We start from the raw sequence: 26,466 nt of genomic DNA on the forward strand, positions 1-26,466 counted from the left end.
CCTTAGATTCCTCCGCATTACTTTAGGCACACAGGTAAAAAATATAGGTGCAGTCAAGCAAAAAGAAAGCAATCTGTCTTTATTACACAAGGGAGAGTGCCGTATTTTTAGAGGGAGCAGGAAGTAAAATACTGCAATTACCAAAATTACCAAGTATAAGGCAAAAGAAAAAAAAAACTATAGACACCTGCTTTATTTTTCTACCCACCCTGGTATTAGGACCAGAGACGTAAATGCCACTAGAAAACTTTGATGAACACTTAAAATTACCAAGTCAAGAAATGCTAAGAAAATGCTACTTTATGCATGCATAGTTTGAGTAGACAGCACTCAGTCTTCTTGGAAAAACACATTTCCCTGCTACTCAACACATCTTCAATTTTCTTCCATTAACAGTTTTTCAGTACAGTAAGAATCACAATTTTATGCATAATTAATGTTGAAATAAATTCTGTATTAGCAGGGAGATGGAAAAATTCAAAGGTCTTTCAATGTGTGATGTTCTATTCTATTCATTTTATGTTTTAAACCCCGGCATTACTGGCATTGAGAAGCCCAGCAGTTGTTCCTCTCCTTGATACAATGACTCGGTTCCCTCCATGGCTGGCTGTTTCTCTCTACAGGGGAGTCTTATTTTCATGTCATGCTCAAAACCATCTAAGGAGTTAAAGTTCCAGCAATTTTTAGGCCTTTCCCAGATTTCTTTTTCATTCTCTTGGATCAGAGGTCCTAGACGCTCAGCTTGCAAATGTCAGGATATTGCCTTTATAAATGGCAGAAGTGGTGGATGGTCCCAGTCAAGGGGAAAGGAGCTACAAACCTCTTCAGTTTACACCACCAGTTTTTATTAATTTCAGCTAACTAAAGGCGAAATGCCTGAAACTGGTTCAAAGGTCTGGACAAAATCAGTTGGTACTGTCTTTAAAACCAAACAGGCTTTTAAATTAACAAAGATGGACATCCAGGAACTCAACTCCATGGGGAATTTCTAATTCTTTTTCCACTGTAGTACCTTCAGGACTGTGCAAAGAATTTGGCTGTTATTGTAAAGACTGAATTGACTGTAAACTTTGAGAAGACCTTGTAAAGGATCAAAATGTATTGTGTGGCTTACAAAATAGAGCCAGCCCAAGGCAAGAGGAAGAAAAATAGAGAAGTTGTCACAGGTAGCAGCTTGGGCTTATGCCTTTAAAAACAAAATTGAATGAAAAACCTCATGACTTCATTTTATTGATGATTAAGTATATTAAGCCCAGGGTCTTTTAACACAAAGCTTTGCCTAAGATCTTCTTAAAGAGCATCTTCTTTGGCCACAGTTATTCTGGCCAGTATTCTGGAGGCAGAAAACTGGGGTAGAATGGACCCAGTCAGGTAACTCTTACTGATGCTAGCTGCTGTTGCTGAACAATTGTAGACATAAGAGGTGCCCTGCTGTTTGCCTCAGGACTTGCAAGAAGTTAACCCAACTTCAATGCTTTTGAATTGGATATGTAGTAATTTCCCTGTAGTAACTTCATGTCAACACAAAAATATTTGGCAAAATGAAAAACAGTTATTTTCATATACCACTAATTTTATTAGAACACTGAATAGTCAGAAGAATAATTTAGGTGTACCTTGCTAGAAGATGTTTGAATAGCTATTTAAATTTATCAAAATATTAACTACTAACATGTAGCACAGCAAAATTTAAGAATAAATCTCAAATTTGCTATCCAATTCAGTAAATATAACTGCAAGCAAAAGGCTTTAGGCTTTTCTCATGTGTCAGCTCCTTCTCTTTCCAAGTAAAGGAACACACAGACTTTTGATGAGTTATGATCCAGTTTGGGGTTACATCTTTACCTGTTCTCATGTCTGGCTTCACAGACCATCAATACAAAATAGGCCTGTTCAGGTTCACTTGAAACTAGCCAAGATGTACAACTAGAACAAAATATCCACGTGGTACCCTAAAATATCACAAGAATTGCTAAATCAAGTTATGTCAAAGGTCCAGTGAACACAGCCTCCTTTGTAAAAGACAGGAGCTTTAACAAAAGTTTAAAAACAAAACAGACACACCATGATCACTTCAGCTTTTGGCAGTCAGCAACCATCTGAGATGGAGCCTCTACCATAAGCCAGCAAGTGTAGTAGTTTTGGCTATATTCCTTTCCAATTAGCATAGCTTAAGATGCCTGAAAACATACAAAAAACCACACAGATAAGCAAAAAATAAATCATATATGTCCTCGTTGTAATTTAAATCACTGGATTTGCAGTAATTTCTTCCTGCTGCAACTTTGTTTTTAACATCTCTCTGGTTTTAATGTGTGAGGGCCATGAAGGGCTTTTCCAAAAGCAGATAGCTGATTTTTTCACAATCGGGAATGACCTCACTTTTTTATCACATGAAAAGGTATAAACTCTAAGCCACCTTTCCAAGAATTCAAATCTACTGTTTTCATTATACCTCTTGTAATGCTCCTTCCATCACCATGGGAGTTCTATTGCGTGACTGAGCACATTAGATGAACAGGTACTGTATGTCACCAGCAGATGTTACTGTGACATTTTATCCAAGTTATTTGACCCTTAGGACATCACAATATTCTTGCTCTCTGGCAAGCTGGGATGCCCCCTGAATTCCATCACTGATTTACATGAACTGCTACTGTAGCTGCATTAAAAATGCAGGTTTCCTCCTTGTAACAGTATTCTTTAAGGGACACATCAACTCTCCAGCTGAAAGTGTTTATAACCAATGTTGCTAGTCTTAAAAGTGTTCTGCCTTATCCTGCTACTGTTACTGTTTTCATTTATACTGCAGCATTGCCACAGTCACAGATCGGGGGTCCACTTAGCATGCAACTAAGACACCTAATATCAAATCCCTGCTCTAGAGCTTGGATGGCAATGTGCAGGATGCAATTACAGCAGCAGGTTTTTTTTTTTTCTTCCTGTTTCTACCCCTGTTACTCTTCATTCCCACTGCTCTCTAACAACTGAATAATGATTTCCTTTCAAAGTCCTCCTCAACCATTTAAATACCCATTTCTTCTCTGCTGTCTGATAAGCATTATTGGAGAAGGATCACACCAGTTAAATGCTAGGCATTTGTTTCCCCTCTGTTCTCATCAAGAGAGGAGAATGCTACTTAATTGGCCTTGGAGGGGAGCTGGGTTGACTCTACCCTCTCTCCGTTACCAGACCTTTAGCTTTTTAAGCAAAGCAGATTTAGAAATAGTGCTGTTGGTGCAGTCAACTATTCTCACCCCGCAACACGTAAATCAGTTCTCCCACATTCAGCAATGAGATGGGAATATGGGACATAGTTCCAGTTGCTGCCAGGCAGGAAGTCAGGCTGGTGACCTCCATCAAGACAAGCAGAACTCAGCTGTGAGCATTGCTTTTGGCAGCCATGGTGTCCATGCAGCTGATTAGCCAGACATTGGCTCAGCCACCCACAGTGTGTACTGTTTACACTGCTAAAAAGGGGAAAGTAGGGAACCATGTAGATACCCATTAATGGACATCAGGAGACATCACTCATCTGAGGCCTCATGGAGTAGCTTCTCACGTGGTGGCGTGGCTTGCATTTGCACATGATGCTTGCCTTCTCTAACCTTATCTCTTCTCTTTTTTCACCACTTACACAATGCATTTCATTCCTTCTCCCACTTTCAGCCACTTAAAGACATCTTGCTCTTTTACACCTCTGCCAAAATATCATAAGATCATTGAATGGTTTGGGTTGGAAAGGACCTTTAAGATCATTTAGTTCCAACCCCAGTGCCATGAGCAGGGACACCTTCCACTAGAAAATGAGAATGAGGCCGCTTGTATTTTAGTAGTTATATTCTGGTTATCTGCTGAGGACAGAAGAAAGAGAGAAGATAAATGCACAAGCAGAACTTTGTGGACATTCAATGACCTACATTATCCCACTGGATTTTCATTGTTTTAAAACATTAATTAGGAAGATAAAATTGTCATCTCAATTTTAGAAGCTTTCATGTACATTTTAGAGTATTTCATAAAGACTGAGGTATCCATCTGCCTTACATACAACAGACCTTTTACAAATAACAGTTTTATGTTTCACCAATAAGATGTAATCCACAGTGAAATGTATATTTGCATTAATAGCTTTCATCCATTAGTGGAAAAAGATGGATTTAGCCAGAAGAGGCACTTGCACATTTCTGACATTAATTTTCAGATTTAACTGAAGAGGCAAATAATTCAAAAACATTACTACAGTCATCATTAAATTGGAGAATACCACACTATCATTATATGGCTTACAAGCAGTGGAGTTTTTAATAACCTACAAACTCTTCTGGTCTCCCTTATACTAAGGCTTTTTCTCCCCTATTTCTGTTGATGATGTTAACATCCAGATGATTTTTCGTGGTTGTTGATTCACTGTTATTTATCCTCCTATTCAGGGAATTCCCCTCCCAACCTGCTTTCATTATCCCATTGCATTACTCCAGATACCCAAAATTTTTGTTGTGCCTAATCTGGATTTTTCCATGTGCCCTGGAATGGGGAGGAGGGTTCCAAACTCCCCAAGCTGGTCTAACATCACAGGTGCTCTCTGTCCTGTCATTCTATAAATCAACAAACTCCTTCCCTAGCTATCCACATGCTATCCAAAGATCTAAAGATGCTGTCACTTTCAAATCTGCATTAGGAGAGGGGTGATTTGAAAAGCTGTGCAATGGTAAGGCAATTGCCTGTGTTCCTAATGTGCTTTATAAGAAGGCATCTAGATACTTTATAACACAGAAGTATAAGATGGTATGATTTATGCTGCCTTACAGGTGGATTTCATGAATTCCAAAGTGATATCTAAGAATCATTCTTACCTGTTTGGCAGCTGACATCCTACAGGCTGCCTTGCCTGTGCAACAAGGTGACCAGCTCTGAAAGCATGGCAGCCTGATAGTAAAGGCACAGAAATTCAAGGGGATGTATACGCTTCACTCTCCTATGGTCCTTTGCAAACCTCTGCCTAGAAATATGGATCCCTACCTGTTTTGAAAGCTCTAAAGATGACACTCAAAATGAGTTTCATTCTGTACTACAACATATCTCAGTATTGATATTTTGTTTTAGAATTAATCAGGTCAAAAAGCTTCTACTAATAAGCAGTTACTTTCTTTATTTTTTTCTTATACCAGCCTCTTCTTTTTTAATAAAAATATCTAAATTTGTAGGACTTAAGGTGGCTCATGAAAGCCACCTTCTCATAATCAGCAAGGGAACTGCTAAAGCTTATTTCCCTTCAACTATTAAATAAGGTGTGGATAACTTTTTTCTCCTGACATCTTTTACTCCAAAACCCACCTGCAATGTTTCTAGATTAGATTTCAAATCATTTTCAGAATACTTCCCAGACTGCAGCTGGCCCACTACCAGCAACAGTAAATGCTGAGAATTTCAAGGCAGGTGGTGTTACCTTATTGTCAATTTTTTATAATCTTTAAACTCTGTCTATCAGAGGTCCAGCTTCATTGTCAGATTGTCAGTGCTGAGGTTTCCAGCTACTAAGGCAGGACTTCCAACAGATCCCTACCACAAGTGTGACATTATGCAATAGCAATGTAGATGTGGAACCTTTGCCAGCCAAAGCTCTGGAAATATATCTACAATTTTATCAGGTAGATACGAGCCAGTTGCAACTTGGCATCCAAGGCATGAAAGAATCGCAGCCCAGCTGCAGTGCTGCAAGATTACTACTACTGTTGGGTAGTAGTAGAGTCAGCCCCAGGCTGCTCACTGCTGTGTCTCTGCTGGTGCTCTGCCCATGGCTGGCAGGCAAACCCTTTCCTTCATGGTCCCTGGAAAAGCTGTTCTCCGCCTCACCAAATCTCTGCTGACTCTGTAAAACTGAAGAGTTCTCCCCAAAGCCTTGTTGCTTTTGTGTGTCTTTATTAACACTGAACTGTATCTCTAAATGCCTGAGGCGCCAGCATTTACAGAATTCTTCATTCAACACCAAACCAGAGTTCCCAAACATGGGAGTCTTTTCCTTAATGTGCCATTTCTATTCCAGAGGGCTCATCAGATCACAAAAGGCCAGTTTTTCATTTCATAGTAGAAGAAACAGGATAGAGTGATTTGCATTAATTTCATTATAAAAGAGCGTTAAATATAAGTTGCAGGAACTGATTCACATTTTGCAAGTAATTCTGCAGTCAGCTAGCTGGTGACTGAAAATGTAGGGGTTATATTTAAATGAAGTTTTTAAGAGCAATTTTTAAAGCACAGTTATGTTCTGCAGACATTTTTGTATTGCACTAAGACTCCTTCCTTCTTTGTACACTGCTATTTTTAATGTGTCCCTATAATAAGCAAAAGCAAAGTTTCAACATTTTCTCAGCCTAACAGGGTGATATATTAGAACTTACAACTGACTGTAGTAATTTTAGTGCGGCAGAGCATACAGCAGCTGTGCTCACACAAGCAAACTCTTTTATACATACAACTTAAAGAACAAAATATTCTGGTCTGTGTCTATGAAACTGAAGCAAGCTATATGGAAGCACTTGAAATTTTCAGTTATATAGGTGTATGAGGTTTTTATTAGATCTACAAAAGGTTATAGAGTTAGAGAAGAACAGGATCAAGCACAGCGACTACTGAAAAAAACCCCAGCAATAGAACCAGTACTTTTGCTAGCCAAACTGAAAAGACTGTAGATAAGGGAGAGTCATGAAGGCAGAAATCACTTGTCACTCCCAAATGAACCCTGCATGCTGTGGCTTATGCACAACAGCAAGATGATTTGGTTAGGTTTGTATCACCACACACAGTGCTATATAGGTTAGTTCATTGTGGAATTTTATTTATAAAAAATCCAAAGCAACAATATTTACAGATGCAAACAAAAAATATGAGGGAAAGAAAATTGTCAAGAAAATCCCTGTCACTGGAATATTCTGCTTTTACTGTGCTATCAGAATTACTTCCTAGCCTGCATCCTACAATAATAACCTTTAACTACAAGAAAGTAACACATCATACCTCTTTCTGCCTTGCTTGTGTTATGTTTTTCAAGTAGGAGGTAACGAGGACTTTCAGGAAGAAAAGGCAGAATCACGACTTGTATCAGTGAAGGAATAATAATTGCTCCAAATAAATAAGGCCACCGAGATTCCTGCAAACAGAGGTAAACATACGTCAGTAATACTATCCCATAGTGATACTAGGCAGAAAAAGAGCTTTGATGGGAAGCACTGTAACTTTTCAACATTCAACATGTGTCAGTGAGTAGTGTTGTCTCCTGCCTGAGCTAAGTAAGCAGTTTGGACACTTCCCCCTCAGATCAGCTTACTCAAAGGCCAAGGAAGACAGAATTCAAGCCATCAATTGAGTGAGAATGAAAAGAGAGGCACAGGGAAGCTAGGAAACAGCAATGCATAGCATATTTTTCCTTTCCTTCACCATCAACAACTAAACATGCAAAAATGTCATATATATATATTCAAATATATATTCTACAAATCATTCCCGCTTTAAGAACCAGTACAAAATTGTTTTCATAAAGTTACGTATACCTTGTTGCTGTCTCTTAGTCTAATCTAATTAATCTAAAATATATATATACACACACACACGTACAATGATTGCGCTAACTGTACTATAGTCATAGTATGGGTAAAACCCCACTAACACTTCAGCTAAGCTAGAATTTAGCATTTTTGTGCTTCTTGGTGTAATGCAGGTAGTGACTCTTCAGCAATTCACGGGTGCTGGGAATGAATGAAGTTGGGCTAAGGTCTCTCTTCTACTTGGCAAAACACATTTGCCTTACAGGTACAACTAACACATAGTTGGGCAGTTTTAATTTCCATTCAGAAAAGAAGATGTAAGAAGACATATACAGTTCAACACAACTAAAGTGAAAGACAGCTATATAATTTAACTAGAAAAAAGATCTGGCTAACTGATGCAAGGTTATCTTTATGGATGTTTTCTCTTGCAGTCAATGATTCCACCCCTTAAGATACCTTCCATGCTAATTTAAGTGTATTTAAGTTCCACCTATCCTCTTGTCCCAAATCACAGGACCTTATGTCCTTTGGTTTTTTGGTAGAGTAACTAAGAATAATGCATTATAATGTTTCCCATTCTGAATTACCTAATCTAGCTCAGATGTTCAAATGAAACTCTAACAACCCTCTTCCCACGTCCATGAAAGAGAAAGTGATTTTTATAATTGCTTTGCAAGTAATCTGCTGGAAGACTTCAGCAAGGACCTGAAACACAAGAGCCATCTACAGCGTCCCAACCAATGCAAAGCCCCAGTGACTCATCTTTGGCAAGAGCTACAGCTGAACCCAGGACACCTCCACAGAGAACCCAGGCAGTTTTAGCCTTCCAGAGCCCCACTGCTGTGCAGGTGAAGAGCGTGATGCACTGCACTATCCAGCACTAGTTAAACAAATCTACTCAACTGCTAGCAGATTTCACATGCAACTTGACTTTGATAATTTTCTTTGAAATCAACAGAAGTTGTTGACATCCTCAAATGCATTCATTATTTAAAACCAGCTATAGAGAGTGACCTGAGCAAAGCTCTTTCAGGGAAAGGCTGGGAAATGCAGTACAAAATTTATCTAGCTCTCTGGGCTTACTCTCAAGAAAGGGTACTTTCAAGTAGCTGAAGGAGAAAGGTGCCAGCAGTATTATTTTCTCCTGCAAAATGGCCCTCAATCTGTCTGTGTTCTTAAGATAGCTTCTGTTCCAATTGAATGCCAAGATGAAATTTTTTTGACGTATTCTCCAAGTTCAGCATTCATCTATTTAATTCAATGCTTTCTAATCTGAGACTTGGTTCTTAATTGAAAAGCCTGCTGAGACTTCAGTAGACCTACAGTTCAGGCATCATGTCTAGCACATTTTCAAAAGCTTGGCTAGATCAAAGGCAGACTGCACTGTATCCTGGCTGATTGAGCTCTGAGAGGTACGGGGGTTTGGATCCCATCCCTCAGTCATTCATCTATCCATTCAAATTCCATATTTCCCTAAACAGATATATTTCAATATAACTTTTTACAGTTGAATCAAAGGTCAAAAGCCCCCAAGCAATTTTCCATTGATAGTTTTTATTTTACATTCTCCCACTTCAGCAATGTCTAAACCAACATGTACTGCATCGTATGGGATGCAATCCAAGCCCCAAAGCTGAACCAGGGTCTGAGATAACTGAATAACTCCCAGAGGGAATATGAGGGGTATCTCCTAATCAAATTTTTCACTTGCCCTTTAAGTGTCAGAGAGGTTTTGCATCAAAATCTCCTGGGATAAGAAAACAACCTGAGAAAGGGATTCTTTCAAACAATTTCAAGATCAAGCTTATCAGTCTTCCTAAGAGCCCCCATTAATTTCAAGATATTATTTCTTCACTCCCTTTTTTTTTAATGCAGTTGACTGGAGAACTTCACCTAATGAAAGAGAATCACAAGTGGTTAACAATCTGTTTATAAACTAATCAACCTGAATCTTCTTTTGAAAACTAGAAAATTAACCTGAGGTTAAGACTTCAAGAGCAGTTAATAATCACATAAAAACGTACGTATCTGTAAAGTGTAAGAAAACAGGCAGTATAACTCATCAGTTTCATTCTATCTCTGTCTGGAATAATTTCATAGAATATAAACACTCTTCTTATGTACCATATAAAAAAGTTTATAGGACATTAGAACTTTTTACAATATCTCTAGGTAAAAATCTTACGCTTGATTAGCACATCATATTTTCTGTAGGCTTTTTCCCACAGTGTCGGGGACATTTATTAAAGGAAGGAAAAAAAGATGTTCCTCTGTATATTGCTATTATTGATATTCTGCTAACGTATGGAGACTTACTTGGAATAAGCTTACACCCCTATTAACGTCTCCCATAGTGTATGGTTTTTCAGGCAGTCACATTTCTCTCAATTCTTCTGAAAGTGTCATTTTGAAGAAGCTGCGAATGAGACCGACCTTCTGAACTCACCTTTTGTAATAAAGAACAGCCCCTAACAGTATAATAAAAAGCCCTCTCTTTTCAGCACGTAAGACACCAAGTTTCCTTTATTTCCTCCATGAAGGATTTCTGTTTTACCTTTTACTGTGCTAACTTTCAAACCTTAAGGCTCATAAATATGAGCCTACTTTCTATTGCTGGAATGAATTGATCAGAAAATCACTGAATGGAAACTTCTCCATCCATTTCAAAAGTTTTTGGGTGATGTCTATCCAACACTATAGAATATGTGTTCTGTTTGCTTTTCTCTTAATTTACGTTAGCCATGTTCAAATTATTCATTTCACCACAGAAAAGAACTAGGAGATTTAAAATATCTATAAAAAATTATGAAAATCAAGCTGAAATAGACCTTAAAGAGAATTAAAAGAAGCAGGAAAAAGGAGGGGGTTTAACCTCTTTAAGAAAGAATAGGACAGGATACAAACTGGCATAATTCTCAGAAGCAATAATAAGGCAAGGGCAAAAGACAGCGTAGGTGTGACTTAGAAGACACATTAACACTTTGCCTGTTGTCAGCAGTAAGAAGCAGCACACAGGCACTGCTGAGAGAAATGAAAACAACCACATCCCATTTTATTTCAGGAAAAACTTAAAAGAGCATTAAATATTTTAATTACAGGGGACCTGATTCATCCCCTGCTTAGAATCGATACAAATAGCATGTCAAGATGGTAACATTTTAATTTTAAACTGTCACATTATGGATATTTGCTTAGACTGGAGTATGAAAAACTGGGCTTTGATTTATTTACAAAAGACACTTAAATAGTAGAGAGAGTTTGACAACCACAGACTCATTCATTCAAAGGTTGACATAATAAAGTGCAAAGCTGAAGAAATACAAGGAAGAGGGGGAGGGAAGGAAATGAATAAAGAATGACATGGATTTATGAACTGCAAAAGAGATGGGATTAACCTATACCAGAATGCAGCAAAGCAAATGTTACCATGTCAGAGAATCATTAGTTAAAATGCAGAAAATAAAACTTACTGTAACAATTAAAGGGTGGAAAAGAAACTGGCATGGGTAAATGTCAACAGGCACCTCTGTCAGCTGAACTATCGGTCCTTATGAAGTTCAATGACCTATTTAAACACCAGTTACTTTTAATATTTTCACTAATTTGATGAAATCTGAATACACTTTCAACACAGAAAAGGCTAAGAATATACACATAGATATAAACTTTTTAAAATTGAGAACTGAATCATTGACAACGTCACACAACAGAGGTGGGAAGAAGGGCTGCACTGCCCTGCATGTGGGAAGTCATTTTTTGAAAGACCTAGTGAGGCCAATGAAGTATTCAAGATATATGACGGGATCAAAAAGACTAAGTAAGGAAACACATGACTGCCACAGGCTCTACTCACTTTCTCAGTAATTGCACTTATTTAGTAAAAAGCATAACCTGGACATTCCCCATCCCCAAATGAGCATCAACCACTACAGCACTGTCAGGCTCCTTGCTTGCCCTTTGCCCCAAGTTTGGTTTTCTGTGCTGTGGAGATCCTCACATTCAGCTGAGCATCCCTGACCCCAGCTGCCCCAGGGCACTTGTCCCACATCCCTGTCTCCCCTCCATTCTACAACCACAGGGAAATTACCGCACCACAAATACAAGACCTGAACACCTCCTTGTAGGCAGCAGTCTGCACAGGGCATAGGTAGCACAGGTCAATGCCCAGAGGGCTCCAGCCTTGCTCTGCATCCCAGTGTAACAGCAATGTCACCTCACATAGCTATCGAGGGCTTGGTTAGCTTTACTGCTTGAAATATGCAAGACACTGCAGCAAAACGAATACCCACTCTCCCTTTTTCACATTCATTGCTCAGGGTGAACTGTGACATCTCTCAGTGAGCAGGTCTATTTACCAGTCACTGTTAAATAGTCACTATTTATACATTAATTCTGTAATTAATTCCTTGGGGATGGAGGTGTGTGATGGGTTTATGACAGCGTGGAACACCTTACAAACAGCAACGATTCTTTTGTATAATACCTCTCTCGTGTAAAATGGCATATTTTACCCGTTTTATATGTGGGGTGAGCGTGCAATACAAGATAGTCAGAATGTCCAAGAACTAGTGATTTGGCAGTGTCTTCTTTTTCATGTTCCTATAAGAAGCAGGGACACATTTAAAACTTTGGAAAAATACAATTGCATGCAGACAAAATGAATTACATCTAGTATAGTTTCCAGATGCTCTGAAGCATCTTGTCTCTCCTCCTGCTGCAGCCCCATAAGGATTCAGATCTTTGGGGTTTTCTGTGTCACATCTGCCAGTTCCACAGTGACATCTAAGGTAGCCTAGGGCATCAAAATGATACTATATGCTTATGTTCAAACAACTGAATCTTATCCTCTTTAGTAGAGACTTGGCATGAAAATTTCATATCAGAAATACCCAGTTTTCACACAAAAAAAATCACATCCTTGGTCAGAACAGACTGAGCAGACATATTTGGGTGTGCAACGCTGAGAACTCTGTCCAAGTCCAGCATTTCTGTTAATATGTTACCACACTACATAAAACACTCCTAAATTAAAGGACAACCTCACTGGCCTGGAGCCAAGGACTGAAAAAGCATTGAAATGAAACTAATTTCTTAGCATTAGAACTGTCTTTTCTTCCTAGAAAAGGGAATGGCACAGCGGTGAAGACCATGAGGCAGCTGAGAAATGAATATTTCTATATCTCAGGCTTCAGACCAGCTACTCACACAAGATGTAGGACAACTACCTTCCTCTTTACCTTCCTTGTGCACTTCCAAACACAACTCTACAACCTTCTCTGGCTGCAGAGGGCAATGCCCTTCCCATCTAACTGTTGCATCCTTGCTGCATACAAGTTTCTCTTTGTATGACCATTCTCGTAACTCACTTCTGTCTTTTAACAACAGAATTACAAAGTGCTTACCTTCTTGTTTAAAATAGAGGCAACACAGAGGGTATGTGTATTTCACCTCTGTTCTGCACCCACATAGATATATTTATATGTCAGTACTACAGATACAGCTCTGACAAGAAAATTACCGAGTCTTAGTGTCTTCCCAGGTGTTAAACACCACAGAAAGTTACCAGACTTAAGGCTGCGATATAAAATTCCCAGAAGTCAGCGGGAGGTTTTTGTTACTGAGTAAAGGACTTTTGGATCAGGAAGTAAAATAGTCTTAAAAGTGGTTGGTGTCTAAATTCTATGACCTTCTACTAATTAAATCACATGTTAAATCATGTACATACTGAGAAAGAGAGTTGTCTGTTTCAATTTCCCAAGACACTTTTTGGTCCAACTTTTTACTGGAGTAACAATTAGCTTTCTACTGCACACTCAAATGGTGTCATTTTTTTCATTGCTTATTTATTTCTGAGAACAGTAAATAATTTCTGAGAAAATCAATGGAAAATGGTGAGCTTTCAAGTGTGATTATTATCAGAAATCAGCATGTTGGGGGCGTTGGTTGATGAGAAACCTAATATAAACTGGCAGTGTGAGCTCGCAGCCCAGAAATCCAACTGTATCCTGGGCTGCATCAAAAGAAGCGTGACCAGCAGGTCGAAGGAGGTGATCCTGCCCCTCGACTCTGCTCTTGTGAGCCCTCACCTGGAGTATTGTGTGCAGTTCTGGTGTCCTCAACATAAAAAGGACATGGAACTGTTGGAACAAGTCCAGAGAGGGCCACGGGGATGATCAGGGGACTGGAGCACCTCCCGTATGAAGACAGGCTGAGGAAGTTGGGGCTGTTCAGCCTGGAGAAGAGAAGGCTGAGTGGAGACCTCATAGCAGCCTTCCAGTATCTGAAGGGGGCCTATAGGGATGCTGGGATCTTCTTTAGGGACTGTAGTGATAGGACAAGGGGTAATGGGTTCAGTCTTAAACAGAGGAAGTTCAGACTGGATATAAGGAAGAAGTTCTTTCCTGTTAGTGTGGTGAGGCACTGGAATGGGTTGCCCAAGGAAGTTCCATCCCTGGCAGTGTTCAAGGCCAGGTTGGACAGACCTTCAGGTGGCATGATTTAGTGTGAAGTGTCCCTGCCCATGGCAGGGGGTTTGGAACTAGATGATCTTAAGGTCCTTTCCAACCCTAACTATTCTATGATTCTATGATTCTATGTATACTAGAGTGTCTTTAGGAAGAACTATTAGTAGTATGTTGGAGCAACATAAAATTTCTGAACAAACTTCCTTTTAGCTGTGCATGTAGACTCAGGTTAATTTCCATTAATAGTAAAACATAAAATAGTTAATTAAAATAATTGAAGAAGATAAGATTCAGTTCCTCAAGCAGGAGCATATAGTATCACTTTGATGCCTTAGGGTACCTCAGTTATCCCTGCGGGCCTGACTGATGTGACACCCACAATTCCAGGGACCAGCACCCTCTGCAAGCTGCAGCAGGAGGTGAAGCAAAATGCTTCAGAACATGCAGAAATTGCATTAGATGTAATGTGTGATTTTTGTGTGTGTTTGATTGTATTTTGCCAAACTGCAAGATTTAGATTTAAAGATTTAGATTAAAAATAAATAAATAAATCTCACTTTCATTTGACATTTACTTTAAGTTTAAAGAATCCCACAAAATACTAATTGAGAATATAACTCCTGATTTTTCTTTTTGCCAGTGGTTTCGAAAGAAAACTAAAAAACACAAGTTTAGAAAATACACTTTTGCTACTAAATACAATGACTAAACACTACCCTGTGATGCTTGACCATTTACCACAGCATTAATATCCAATTTTTAAAGGACAAATTTACATATTAGAACACGAATTTGCAATGAGTGACTTTACAAAGGACCATAGAAATTAAAAGTGAAATGTTAATCATCCAGAGCCTTCAAAAGGTTTAAATGGTGGTTATCTCCCCAGAGTGTGAAGCACACTGGGAAGGAAGGCACAGGTGAAATAATTTTAGATTTATTGCTTATGAACAGATCTCTAAACATTATCAGATACTCAAGCACTAAGGAGACAGGCAAATATGAAACATTCATTTGCTCATAAACTTCTCAAGCAGAGTCCGACTAACACAGGGTAAGATGAGGTTCATGGGAAGATACTGCCTGTTATTAGGTCAATTACAGTAAGTGAAAAAGTCCACCTTTTCTTGTCTGACAGAGAAACAAAAGGTCAAACCTTAAATATAGACAATATAAACAAATGCTTTATGTTCAATTCCATGTGTTAACTATGCTTCACTGGATCAGGAGAAAGCAGTCTAACATATTATAAGCCACTGCTCTCATCTTCCATGGTATTCTGAAGTCTTTACTTCAGACCTGTTGAAGGATGTCTTTCCATGAAAGCTTATCTACTGCTTTTCCAACTGACCTAATTAAACAAAGTACTGCTACACAGAAATCATATCTTTTCAGAAGTTAGGTGGGCACTGTTTTGAGTGTCTATGAGAAAGTAGTCCCCACTGATGATAAACTTTCATCCAAACATTAGATGCTCTGTCACTAAGTCTGTTGATTAGCAATAAGTCTAAAAATAAATGTATACATATAACTTCATAGTGCCTTTTTTTCTATAATCACACCTCCATATTCAGCCAAATCCATTCCTGCAGGATGTTTTCCTTCCCAATGCAAAACTGCAACACTTGAATATTACATATGGCAAACCAGTCATGTGTTGCTCCTAAAACTTCAGGAATTGAAGTCTCACAGAACAGCTTTAATGGACTGAAACTCATTTGCAAATACAAAGACTCACAGCTGTTTTCCCATGCATTACTTAATAAGTTCTGTACAGAAAAAGGATGAATAAGTAGCTTTGTGTCTGTCTGCGGGAACCAATAAAAAGTTGGTTTATAATCTCCAGCAAATACATAATATCAGCTGGTCCACAATAGATATAAACAATATAACTCATTTAATATCCCCATTACAAATATATCAACAACCACTGCACCCACTAACAGGCCTGGTGTAACAGAATAGAGCTTCTCTTCCCATGGGTACTTTTGAACTACAAATATGTGTCCTGGTTTCAGCAACACAGGGGGTCCTGGTAGTGTTTCTGTACCCTTGTCAGCACCAGCAAGGCCATGTATCTCTGGCCATGCGGCTGCACAGCAGCTTGCCTTGGCTGCATGAACTATTGGTGAGTTGAGCTCCAAACCCCTGATCAGCAGCTCATAGCTTGTAGTTAAGTGCAAATGCCTCGATAAATGACAAAGAAATTGCTTCAGCAATAAGAAACTCTGTGCCTTATGTGCTGTTGTGAAAAGATGAAGGAAATTTCCCATCGTTAGATAAGAGAGGAGTCCAGAGAATATTTTAAAAAGGGCTGCTATTTGCAAAATCACTACCTCAAGTAATTCTTAACTGCCATGTCTGGTACCAGTTTGCAGGAAGCTCAGGCAGATTTCCACTCAGATGCACATAATCAATCCAAGCTCAGAAAGGCATACAAACTTCTGATATTGGTGATTACCTGAATAAGTGCTCAAACACAGGACTTTGGGGATTCGAGTGATTCTGGAAACTGCTAAAGTAGTGGTAGCTTTTGTCCTGCTCTAATGGAAGCTACAAACGCCTTTTTATATTTGGTAAACAGCATGCGTCCATGAGGCATAAACTGCTTTCATTTCCAAGATACTTCATACAGTTCACCTGTCTAATGTCATGAGAACTCTCAGTTCTATATTCTGAAATGAGTTCTCACATCATATCTTGAAAGATAAATATCACTATCACAGCTTAAGGAGAAGATAAATGTATAGAACAAAAGACCTCACATTAAAATATGAGGAAACCAGTTCATTTATACTTTGTTATCATGCTAATGTGCAAGATTCATTTCAAGAGCAACTCCAAAAGGCCATTTTGACATTGGTGTCCAGCTGCAGGCTGCATGTCCCCAGAGCAGCTCTGAATTGCTTTCTATTCTCATCTGTAATTTACTGACAGCTTTTAAGGAATCCTTAAATCTGAGTATCAGGAAGAAGGTTCAGTTAAAAAAAGAAAGAAAAACAAGGGGGGAAAAAACACACTAAAAATGAAGCTTTGACAAGTAAAATCAAAGCTTAGTTTTCAGAAGAGCCTTCAACTGCACAGGCTGAACAACTACATATTCCACTGTCTATTTTAGTGCAAGCAAAGGAATACTTTTAAAAGGACTTGGTGAAGCAAAAGGAAACATTCCCATATAAATTTTTGTATATACATAACTATTTATCACTTCAAATGTAATTTTAAGAGGTCTTGTAAAGAAAATAGTTTGAGATAGCATCTACAGGAGTTCTTAGTTTGATTTTGAAAAAGAACAAGAAGAGTCACAGCTATTCTTTAGCAAGGTCCACTTGTGCAAAGAAGAACTAACTCAAAAGGGACTCATCGCAGAGATTATCCTTCTAGACACAGAGTACAGTCACTATGAAGTTCATTAGTCCTTTCCCAAATTTAGCTGATTTTACTGTAGAAATTTACATAAGTACCACAACAGAATTTCTTTGCTAAAATAATCAGCTGTGGAGTGAGGACAGTTTGGCCAGTATCAGCATGTTAGTACACAGCTAACTCCTGTCTCAAAAATAGGTAAACTCTAGCCAGATAAGCATTACAGCTGCTCAAATTCCTCAAAAGAAGTGGGAGGTACAGCTGTAATTCATGTTGAATAAATGAGAAAGACAACAATAAATTAATAAAGTTTGTAACTGTAAGCACTTACACAACAGCTTTGCAATATGACAAACTTTAAATATATTTAAAGAAAAACTGAAGAATATCTAGACAAAGACAGTGTGTCACTTAAAGACAAATTCTGAGCTGTTGCTGGTGTACTTTGTTTTCCATTGCTTTAAGTTTTTACCCAGCATGGGGTTACCCTTAAAAGCTGTTAAGCCTTAACCCAGCACTTTCTTCAAGCTTCAAGAAGCCACTTCCCATCTCTGTTGCTGCTCCCTCCTGTACCTTGTGTTGCTTGATTACACTTTTTAATACAGGATGACCAAAAGTAGCTGCAACAGTCAAGAGATGGACACAACAGGGATTTTAAAGTTTTTCTGTTTGCTCTACCTCTTTATTTCCCTCCCTCTGCCCCTGAAACACGGCAGCACTAGGGATTATTCGGAAAGGGTTGCCCTAATAATTTTCAGGATGCAAGCAATGCAAAGTTTTTAGAACAACATCCCATCCGCTACAAAACAGTGCAATAGTTAAACAAGCTTGTGGGCGCATGGCCTAGAAACACCTGAAGTGTATAAAACAAGGTTTCAAAGTAAACACAATCTATTTTGCCATTGGCCTACCCATAGCTAACAGCTGTTTGAATCACAGAAGCAGCCAGAGCCAGAGAGCCACTGGGGACAACTCCAGGGGAAACAACTCCAGCTTGATAAAATGTTATACACTGTGTGCATGTGAAATGGGGATCAAAGCAGAATTCTGAGAAGAACATGGCAAAAGGCAGCAATTCCACTATTATCTGTCCTGAACACATATACACGTTGTGAAACATTTTTTTCTCCCCTTTTTATCTGTATACAGATGGAGAAAACACTGAGACTCAATGTATAAAAATAAAATATGAACATAGTAACTACAGCACATGTATCCATAAACTAAATCCTCTGTATTTAAAGAAAGGTTAAACCCCGCCTGCACTAAATAAGCTGAAGCATTAGAACAGGTAGCCTGGTGGTCTACAACATGTAAAAAATATCTTTGGAGTGTTACATTACGTAAAGGAGGAAATAGATGAGTTAGTTACAAAGAGATACCTAAGGATACATGGAATATGCCAGAATGAGGCCAGACAATATTCCCCAAGACACTAACTGTAACTTTGAACTTTCAAAACTGAAGCTGACAATGCTTCACAGGGAGCAATCTGCCAGAAAAATGCGATGGGTGATTAAATTGCAGAATCACAGAAACCGAGAGAATAGAAACACCTAAAGGGCAATGTGTGTAGAAGTGGTGAGTTTCAAACCGTTCCTCCTTATCTTAATATCAGTTTTTTCTTTCAGCCAGATGTATGGAAAGCTGCACATGTTACACAACCAAAAATGCCCCAAATGAAATCATCTCGTAGCCAGTAGCAATAATTCAGTACCCACATTACAGCAGATAACACCACTGCACACCTGGGGGCCAGCAGCAAATTGTCATCTACAGTTGCCATGGCTTCCAGAATAATTATGGGCTCTGTCTTACAGCAGACTAAACCAAGCGGGTAGTACATGCCAATGAGCACAGTACTCTCAGCAGTCAGGGTGCTGGAGAGAAGCAGGTCACCAGCTCTCAAAGTCATGCTCTATAGTGTGATCACCAGCCAGCTTTACCACTGTGTAATTTCCCAAACCTCAGTGGAGTCACAGTAGATGTGGTTTCACATAGGCCATGACCTACAAGAATCAGAATCTTGAAAACAAAGCGTTGCTAGGATTTGTTGGTTGAGAGGAAATTAAGACAGAGGAAAGAAAGTGACAGTATCAAACCACAGCACCAGAGGACCATTGTCATGACTGCAGCTTTTTGCCTTCAGATAATCACTCTTAGTAAGCATTGCATGATAATGGAACACCTTCTTCAGACTCAATACTCTAAAATTAGTACCTTTGGAGACAAATAGAATAAAATACTATATATTCAGAATCCAAAAGAATGCCTTCATTTCGATTTTACAGTCATTATTAGATTCTTTTATCTGCTCTTTTATATGTCATAATTCATCTGTAATTCTGAAATTGTAGTAGTCTCCATGTTCGTGTCAATATGCCATATAAACACAGGAAAAAAAAACCACAACACATTAAATACAGCCAAAACATTTTTAGAAAAAACAGGAAATATTTCCTAATAATTTTTTTTTTTAAGCATAATTTCATCTGGGTTATCTATATAACTTTGTTCTTATGGTTTCAATTTTAAACCCAGAATTATTACAGAGAAAGGCATATAGGACAAGATGTTAAAGAGTCTGTTTTGTCACAGAAGATGAAGTCTAACCTTAAACACAAACATCACAAGTGATGGGGGGAGGAGAAAGGAAATACCCTGCAGTATGTGGGGGAAAAAAACCAAGATATTAAGGAATAACTAACAGTGGACCAAAAGAATAATGAGAGTAAGTTGGCAAAACAGGCATGAAGATGGTACTAAAATGAAATGAGAAGACTGTCAACCCTCAGCACTTCCAACAGAAAGCTTGGGGAGGCTGAAGGAACAGGAGACAGCCAAACAGCTTTAAGACTGTAAACACAGCCAAAGCTGAGCCTTGCCACCCCAGCACAGAACCTAGGGTTGCTCACACTCCTCCTGCTTCACCTGGGCTGGACTTCATGAATAAAAGATTGCTAAAAAAACATTTTGGGGATGCTTAAACTACTTGACACAAAAAGCAGTAAGGACTTTCTGAATTGCCTTAAGTAACACTCAGTGCTATTTTTATCACGCTTGAACGTTTAAAGGAACACTGCTGCATTCCATACCAGAGGAAGTTATTAATTAGCTTGTTAATAAATGCTTGTAAGCCTATGCCCCACAGCCAATGTAAACACCTTCCTTTTCTGTGGAGACACTTCTGCAGAACCCCTGAATGCAACAACCTCATATAATCCAGATAAATGCATCAAGTTTCAATTTAAAAGTTGAATTTTCTGCTCAAGCTGCTTCAGCTGGGAGTCTGTTCCAAACATCACGTTGCTGAATTTCAGCATGCAACTACTCACAGAACATTGATAAAGTTATCCTGGTAGCAATAGTGTCCTTGAGATTAAGCCTCTCTGCTCCTTGCGTAATTCTTATTTCTTGTATTTAGATGGTGCAGTCAGTCCCTCTCCCTTCCCTCTATTTACTTGGCCACACAAGCAATGTTGCTGTCACCTCCTCTTACAAAACAGGACCTCAGCCATTCCTGCAGCTCTCCCTATGATTATTCCTGTTCCAGAGAGCCTCTTTCAGCAAGACACCCAACTTTGCCTTTGCCTCTCCTTTCTTTAAAACCATCACTGCTTAGATAGTATGGTTAATAACCTCCTAGATATTTGCTCAAGTTACAAGTAATAGACACACGACAAAGGTCAGGAAAAAATTGTTATGAAACCATGTGAGAAGGCAAGTATCTGTAACTAATATTCTTTACAACAAATTCTCACAGAGACAACCAAACAATCAACCACAGAGCAACAAAAAAAATACTGTGTGAGGTTTTATGCCATGATTGTTAAAAGGCTGAACATTGTTAGACATACTTAAAAAGGTGTCTTCCACATCCTAGTGCAAGCAATTGAGCAGAATGGTGGACACTGGCAACAAGCTCCTACTGATCACAACTTCCCTATTTGCCTTAAATGATTTATGATTTTTACAAAGGTAGAATTATACCACATGTTGGCTTATTAAAGAATGGCTTAAGTATAATGCAAATGACTTCAGGCTTCTGAGGAAAGCAAGAGTTTGCTTTCCAGTTACAGCTTAAATCAGTATCAGTAACACATGCATAGCTGTCTCCAAAATACTGTGGCTGTGGATCTGCAATACCTGCCTCACTTCAAATGCAACAAAGATTTCTCCAACAGAAGGAAGAAAAAATAATATGGGAATTATAAGAAGCTTTTAGAACATTAGTGAACAGAAACTGTGAGATCAGAGAGAAACCTACAAGTAGAAAATAGCCTGCAAATGTCTATTTTTGAACTTGATTGAACAAAGTGACAGAGATTTAAGCAGCGTATTTGCTGGGGAGGGGAGAGGGGAAAGTTTTGGAAGAACCAAAGAACTCAGCAGAAGGACACCACGTTTGCCACCTCCAAGCTTCAACAGCAGTGAAATTACCACACTACCCTCTGCTGGAATGTCCCCTGGCAGTGGCTGCTGTCCCTGGTGCAAACCTTCCACTGACTTCAATGAGAACCACATAAAGCTAGGGAAGAGAATCCTGGCTTACCGAAACCAACACAAATTTCAATACAGCCTTCAAAGAGGGACAAGACTGCATAAGGTATTAACATTTCAAACAGCCCTCAGTGCTAAATTTTATTAATATGCTAAATGAAAAATACACCCGCATACCCAGCTGGAAAATTCAAGCTGACTCCAATAAATTTGCTGGAAATATGCTAATTCATACCAGAGAAAACTTTTCTCCTTTGACATGATGATGTAACCCACCCTGAAAAGAACTAATTCTACAGATGAAGTGTATTTCTTCTTCTGTAAATTAATGGCTATCTTTAATGATGTAATATTATTTAACTGCATACTAAAGCAGGTTGTAGAAGCAGAATAGCAACCTCCATAGTTTGGTAGCGACGATGGTTAGGAGGGAGGGAAGGGGAGAAGAGAAATAAAATGAGCAAGAATGAGCTGAAGCCAAGGAATAAGTATTTCCCATTCAAAATACCCCAAAGACCTACAGGAAAATAAGAATTTGCATGACACCTTACCTTTGAAAGTGCATATATGTTTAAAAAAAAACCAACAAAACCCCCCAAAACCTGCTATATAAGGACTGATATATTCTAAGGCATCAAACTAGCCTCTTGACATTTAACAGCCTTGTTTGTAACGCACTAGGTTTCCAAGTAAGAGAAGGGGGCATCCATAGAAGCCACAAAATGAAGGTCACTGAAAGCAACTTTAAGCTTTTTCCTAAAATCTTTTGGTTTGAGGGGGGGAGTCCTTCAATAAAAAGCAAATGGAATCAGATAATTTACCTTTAGGAGACCTGAACATGGTAAGTGAGTCCAAGGGTAAAGGGACAGAATACAAGCTGGTCAGACAAAAATAAGTGTCAGGGAGGATGGTATCATGTATTTACAAAGGAGCTGAGTTTGAATGGACACGGGAGGACAAGCTTTCCTCACTCTTCAACTGTTTACTACTTTTGGTGGCTGTCGGAAGGGATTCTTAGTTTGGGTTTCATTGTGAGAGGATTGGTGCAGACATTTCCTCCACACCGCCTTGATGATTCATCTTTGGATGAAAAGAATTTCCAAGCGCCATCCTGAATAAGCCTCGACTTCATTTATTTAGGGTAATGATGACATCCAGTGGCCACCAAGTTAATCTCTCTTTCTGTAAAGGTATATATAACTCTGTTCTTCCACCTTCTAGTCTAAAAGTAGAAGCGCATAACAAGGAGCACCATGATCATTGAGCAAGTGTCTTCCTATTCAGGTCCTTATATAAACTCTAACCAAGCCTTTTTCAGTTCTATCTCACATTGAAAACTTACAAATGGAAACTGCAAAAACACTTAGGCACTTCCATGACACTCAAAGAAACTGGAAAGCAGCAAAAATAAATGTACATCAAGAAAGTGGGATTAGTGGAGTGAACCTGCATATGCACACGCAAGCTGCTCAGGCTGTTAAAACTAATTGCCCCATCTACCAAACTCAGTCATGCATACAGGCTTTTAAATGATACAGAAGATACCACTTTTGAAAGTGCTTCAGAACAAAACCCCAGTATTTCTGTTTTCCACTTTTGTGAGGAACTCATCCAAAATATGACAATATAACACTTTAAGCATACTTGTGTCCTTTCATAGAAAACATCTGTTAAATACGTACTTGCCCAAATATTTCTGGCAGCCCCAAAACTTGACCAGTGAAAACACCAATACAGATGAAAATTGCTGTGACCTGACCCAATGAGCCACGGATTTCCTTAGGAGATATTTCGCTCAAATACATGGGAAGGGCACTCAGAGAAATGCCTATGAAGGAAAAAAAACCACATGTATTATTAAGTCAAATCACCTTTTCATTATGCCAGCTATGAAAAAAACAGCTGCTGAAAGGAGTTCAAGCGTTAATCTGCTCACAAAAATGGCATAAAAATACTCAAAGAACAGAATTATATCTATCCACAGACTATGAATTTTCTTCTCTGCATGTCTAATTGCTCTTGCACTATTTAATAACCATGGAATTGATTATCTATTACAGATCTGCAATGTTGTGCGTAGGCTGCTATTTGATGAGAAGCACCAAAGTTTACTTGGAGATGAGAACAACCTGGAGAATGGATTTTACATTTTAAATTTGCTCATCCCAAAGCAAGCAAAAGCACTCTAACACTGGTTTAGGTAAGGAAAATAAAAACAATGCATCAGGCAGAGAGAGCAGACACTGTCAGATGAAGTGTTTTAGCTGAAAATGGTATTAGCAGATGTTCCTCTCAATACAAGCTTGCAACTGTAATGAATTCTTAATAGCAGGTATAAAATAAGCATGAGAATGGTGCTCAAAGTCTGGAGACAAGTGCATGACCCTTGTTACTACACCGATAATATTTACATAGCTCCAGTGTGGTCCTTTGGTGGTAATATGAGAAAAAAATTATCATTCAGCACCAAAATTATCCATGAACTTCACATTACAAGTGACATATACATCCACTTTCAAACTACCATAGTTCTAGTTTACTAACAACACAGCCAAAGCTTGCCGGAAACGGGGCTTGGTGATGCAGAACCCAAAGTACGTTGTATTGTTTAGAATCACGTGATTACACTGAGAGCATAAAACAATTTCAATTCATCAAGGTTGTGGCCACATTAGGTAAATATTTCTCACCATCTAGCAATCTGTGAAGTTGCTGAGACCCTCACTGCTAGCTGCAAGACTATTCTAATGCAGCAGTGCATGCACAGGAAGACCACATTGCTAGGTGCAAATGATGTAACAAACCTTCCACTTAATCCTCCTGATATTAGCATGGGATCCAATGACTTCTAAACACAAAGCAACAAGCAGCATTAAAAAATTGAGTACACACTCCTAGCCAAAGGACTTTCATGGCATGAAGACAAATATGCTCTACCACAGCTGGAGGAGGAAAAGGGTGGACAGAAGCAGTTAGAATCCATTGTTCAAACACCAGATCCCCCAACCCTTGTCTGCTGTTTTGTCTCACTGAAATCAGTGTGGCTAGTCCATGGAATGCCTCTTTCATGTAAAGAAACATCTAACTGGGGGAGAGGAGAAAGACTATGCATGGTGCAAACATTTCAGACATGTTTAGAGTGATAAAAGCTTACCTGCATCAACACCCATTATAACACGTCCCAGTATGAGCATTTCAAATGACCCCGCCAGCAAGGAGAGGGACATCAACAATGCAGCTGTCACTGCAAACACATTATTGAACAGCAACGTACATTTCCTAAAAGAAATAGATATTTTTATGTAGATATGTACACCAAAGGCTCAGCAATTACCTATCCTATACATCTTAAGAACTCATGTGTCATGCTTGAGTCTCCATATATGATGACAAACAAGTGTACTCTGGATAAATGTATGTATGTAGGAACCAGAGAATATATTGTAAGTGGCAATAAGACAATACAATCACAGAAGTTTTTATGCTACATAAATTTTTTGCCATTTTGAGAACTTTCCAACACTGACATATGTATGTTATTTAATCCATCCTTAAATCCATGATATTGAAAATAGACATTGAGGAAAATTACTTACTACTTGTACAGGTAGAAAAAAACACTCAGGCTCACATGAGTCGCAGAAATCAACCCTTTTCCAAAAATTGTTGTAATTAATCAAAATATAGATATATAATTTTTCCCCAATTTTTAAGGTATATTTAAGGTATTTCAAAACCTGAAAAGATATTTCTTTTAAATAAAATATTCTTTATTGAAAATTATTATTTTGTAAAAAAAACTAGCACAAAAATGTCTTTGAAAATTTTTCAAAACCATCTCAATTTCTCGTTTGCACTATAGTTTTCATCTCTCAGAACTTTCTGCTCAAGTTTGAGGGACTCATTAATTCAAAAGTGACTCATAAGTCTCAACTTCTGCAGAGGAAATAATTCATGAAACAAATGATACGTAGGATATCATGGGCCTTTGACAGTCAGATTCAAACATCAGCATCCAAGTTCTCACTTCATGAACACGTGGAGGAGCAGTGGTTAAAGATGTAAAATAAACAGCTCTGCTTCAATGATTCTCTATTGAAAATTTTAAGCAAAAAACCCACGAAGAACTCAGAGAATCACTGCTGCTGTGTACACATCTCCAGGAATATGGATTGAAGTGGCTTTTTTGCTAAAGTTCAGCCTGTAGGTGAGTGTCTGGAGAAGCCATTATCACCAGGTTCAGCCTTGTGAGCAACTGTAAAGATTCTTATGATTCGCAGGCAGATCCAGGGATATCTGCTGGAGATATGGTGGCTTCTGTACAGGACATTATGATGAGATTGCTGCTTTGCATTGATCTAACACGGGACAAAACACCATGATTTTCCCAATTATGTGGCAAGAGAATGATTATACCCTATGTTTTCCATCTGTGAGTCACCTCACTTGTCTATACACGGTAAAGCAGTGGAGCTCCATTTTCATTAGGTTTTGCAGTCACATAATTAAGCACGGTCTTATTTTGGCTCTAGAGGTACAACTAGGTACTGAAGCTTCCAGTCTCACTCACAACAACGTATGAAAGAAAT

At 38.6% G+C, this 26,466-nt stretch overlaps 1 protein-coding gene across 4 annotated transcripts in view; it reads right to left on the minus strand.

Moving 5' to 3' along the window:
* Positions 1 to 26,466, minus strand: part of SLC2A9 (solute carrier family 2 member 9) — a 121,225-nt gene that overhangs the window by 55,480 nt on the left and 39,279 nt on the right. For all 4 annotated transcript variants that reach the window (XM_057426792.1, XM_057426791.1, XM_057426790.1 and 1 more), the window contains 3 exons: positions 25,032 to 25,156; positions 23,560 to 23,705; positions 7,018 to 7,150 (listed from right to left, as the gene is read on the minus strand). In XM_057426792.1, the coding sequence (XP_057282775.1) occupies positions 7,018 to 7,150; positions 23,560 to 23,705; positions 25,032 to 25,156 (404 nt within the window). The remainder of the gene's footprint in view (positions 1 to 7,017; positions 7,151 to 23,559; positions 23,706 to 25,031; positions 25,157 to 26,466) is intronic.

Source organism: Pezoporus wallicus, unplaced genomic scaffold, assembly GCF_028554395.1.
Source record: "Pezoporus wallicus isolate ANWC-B61680 ecotype Strahan unplaced genomic scaffold, APGP_CSIRO_Pwel_v1 scaffold_13239, whole genome shotgun sequence".
NCBI lineage: Eukaryota > Metazoa > Chordata > Aves > Psittaciformes > Psittacidae > Pezoporus > Pezoporus wallicus.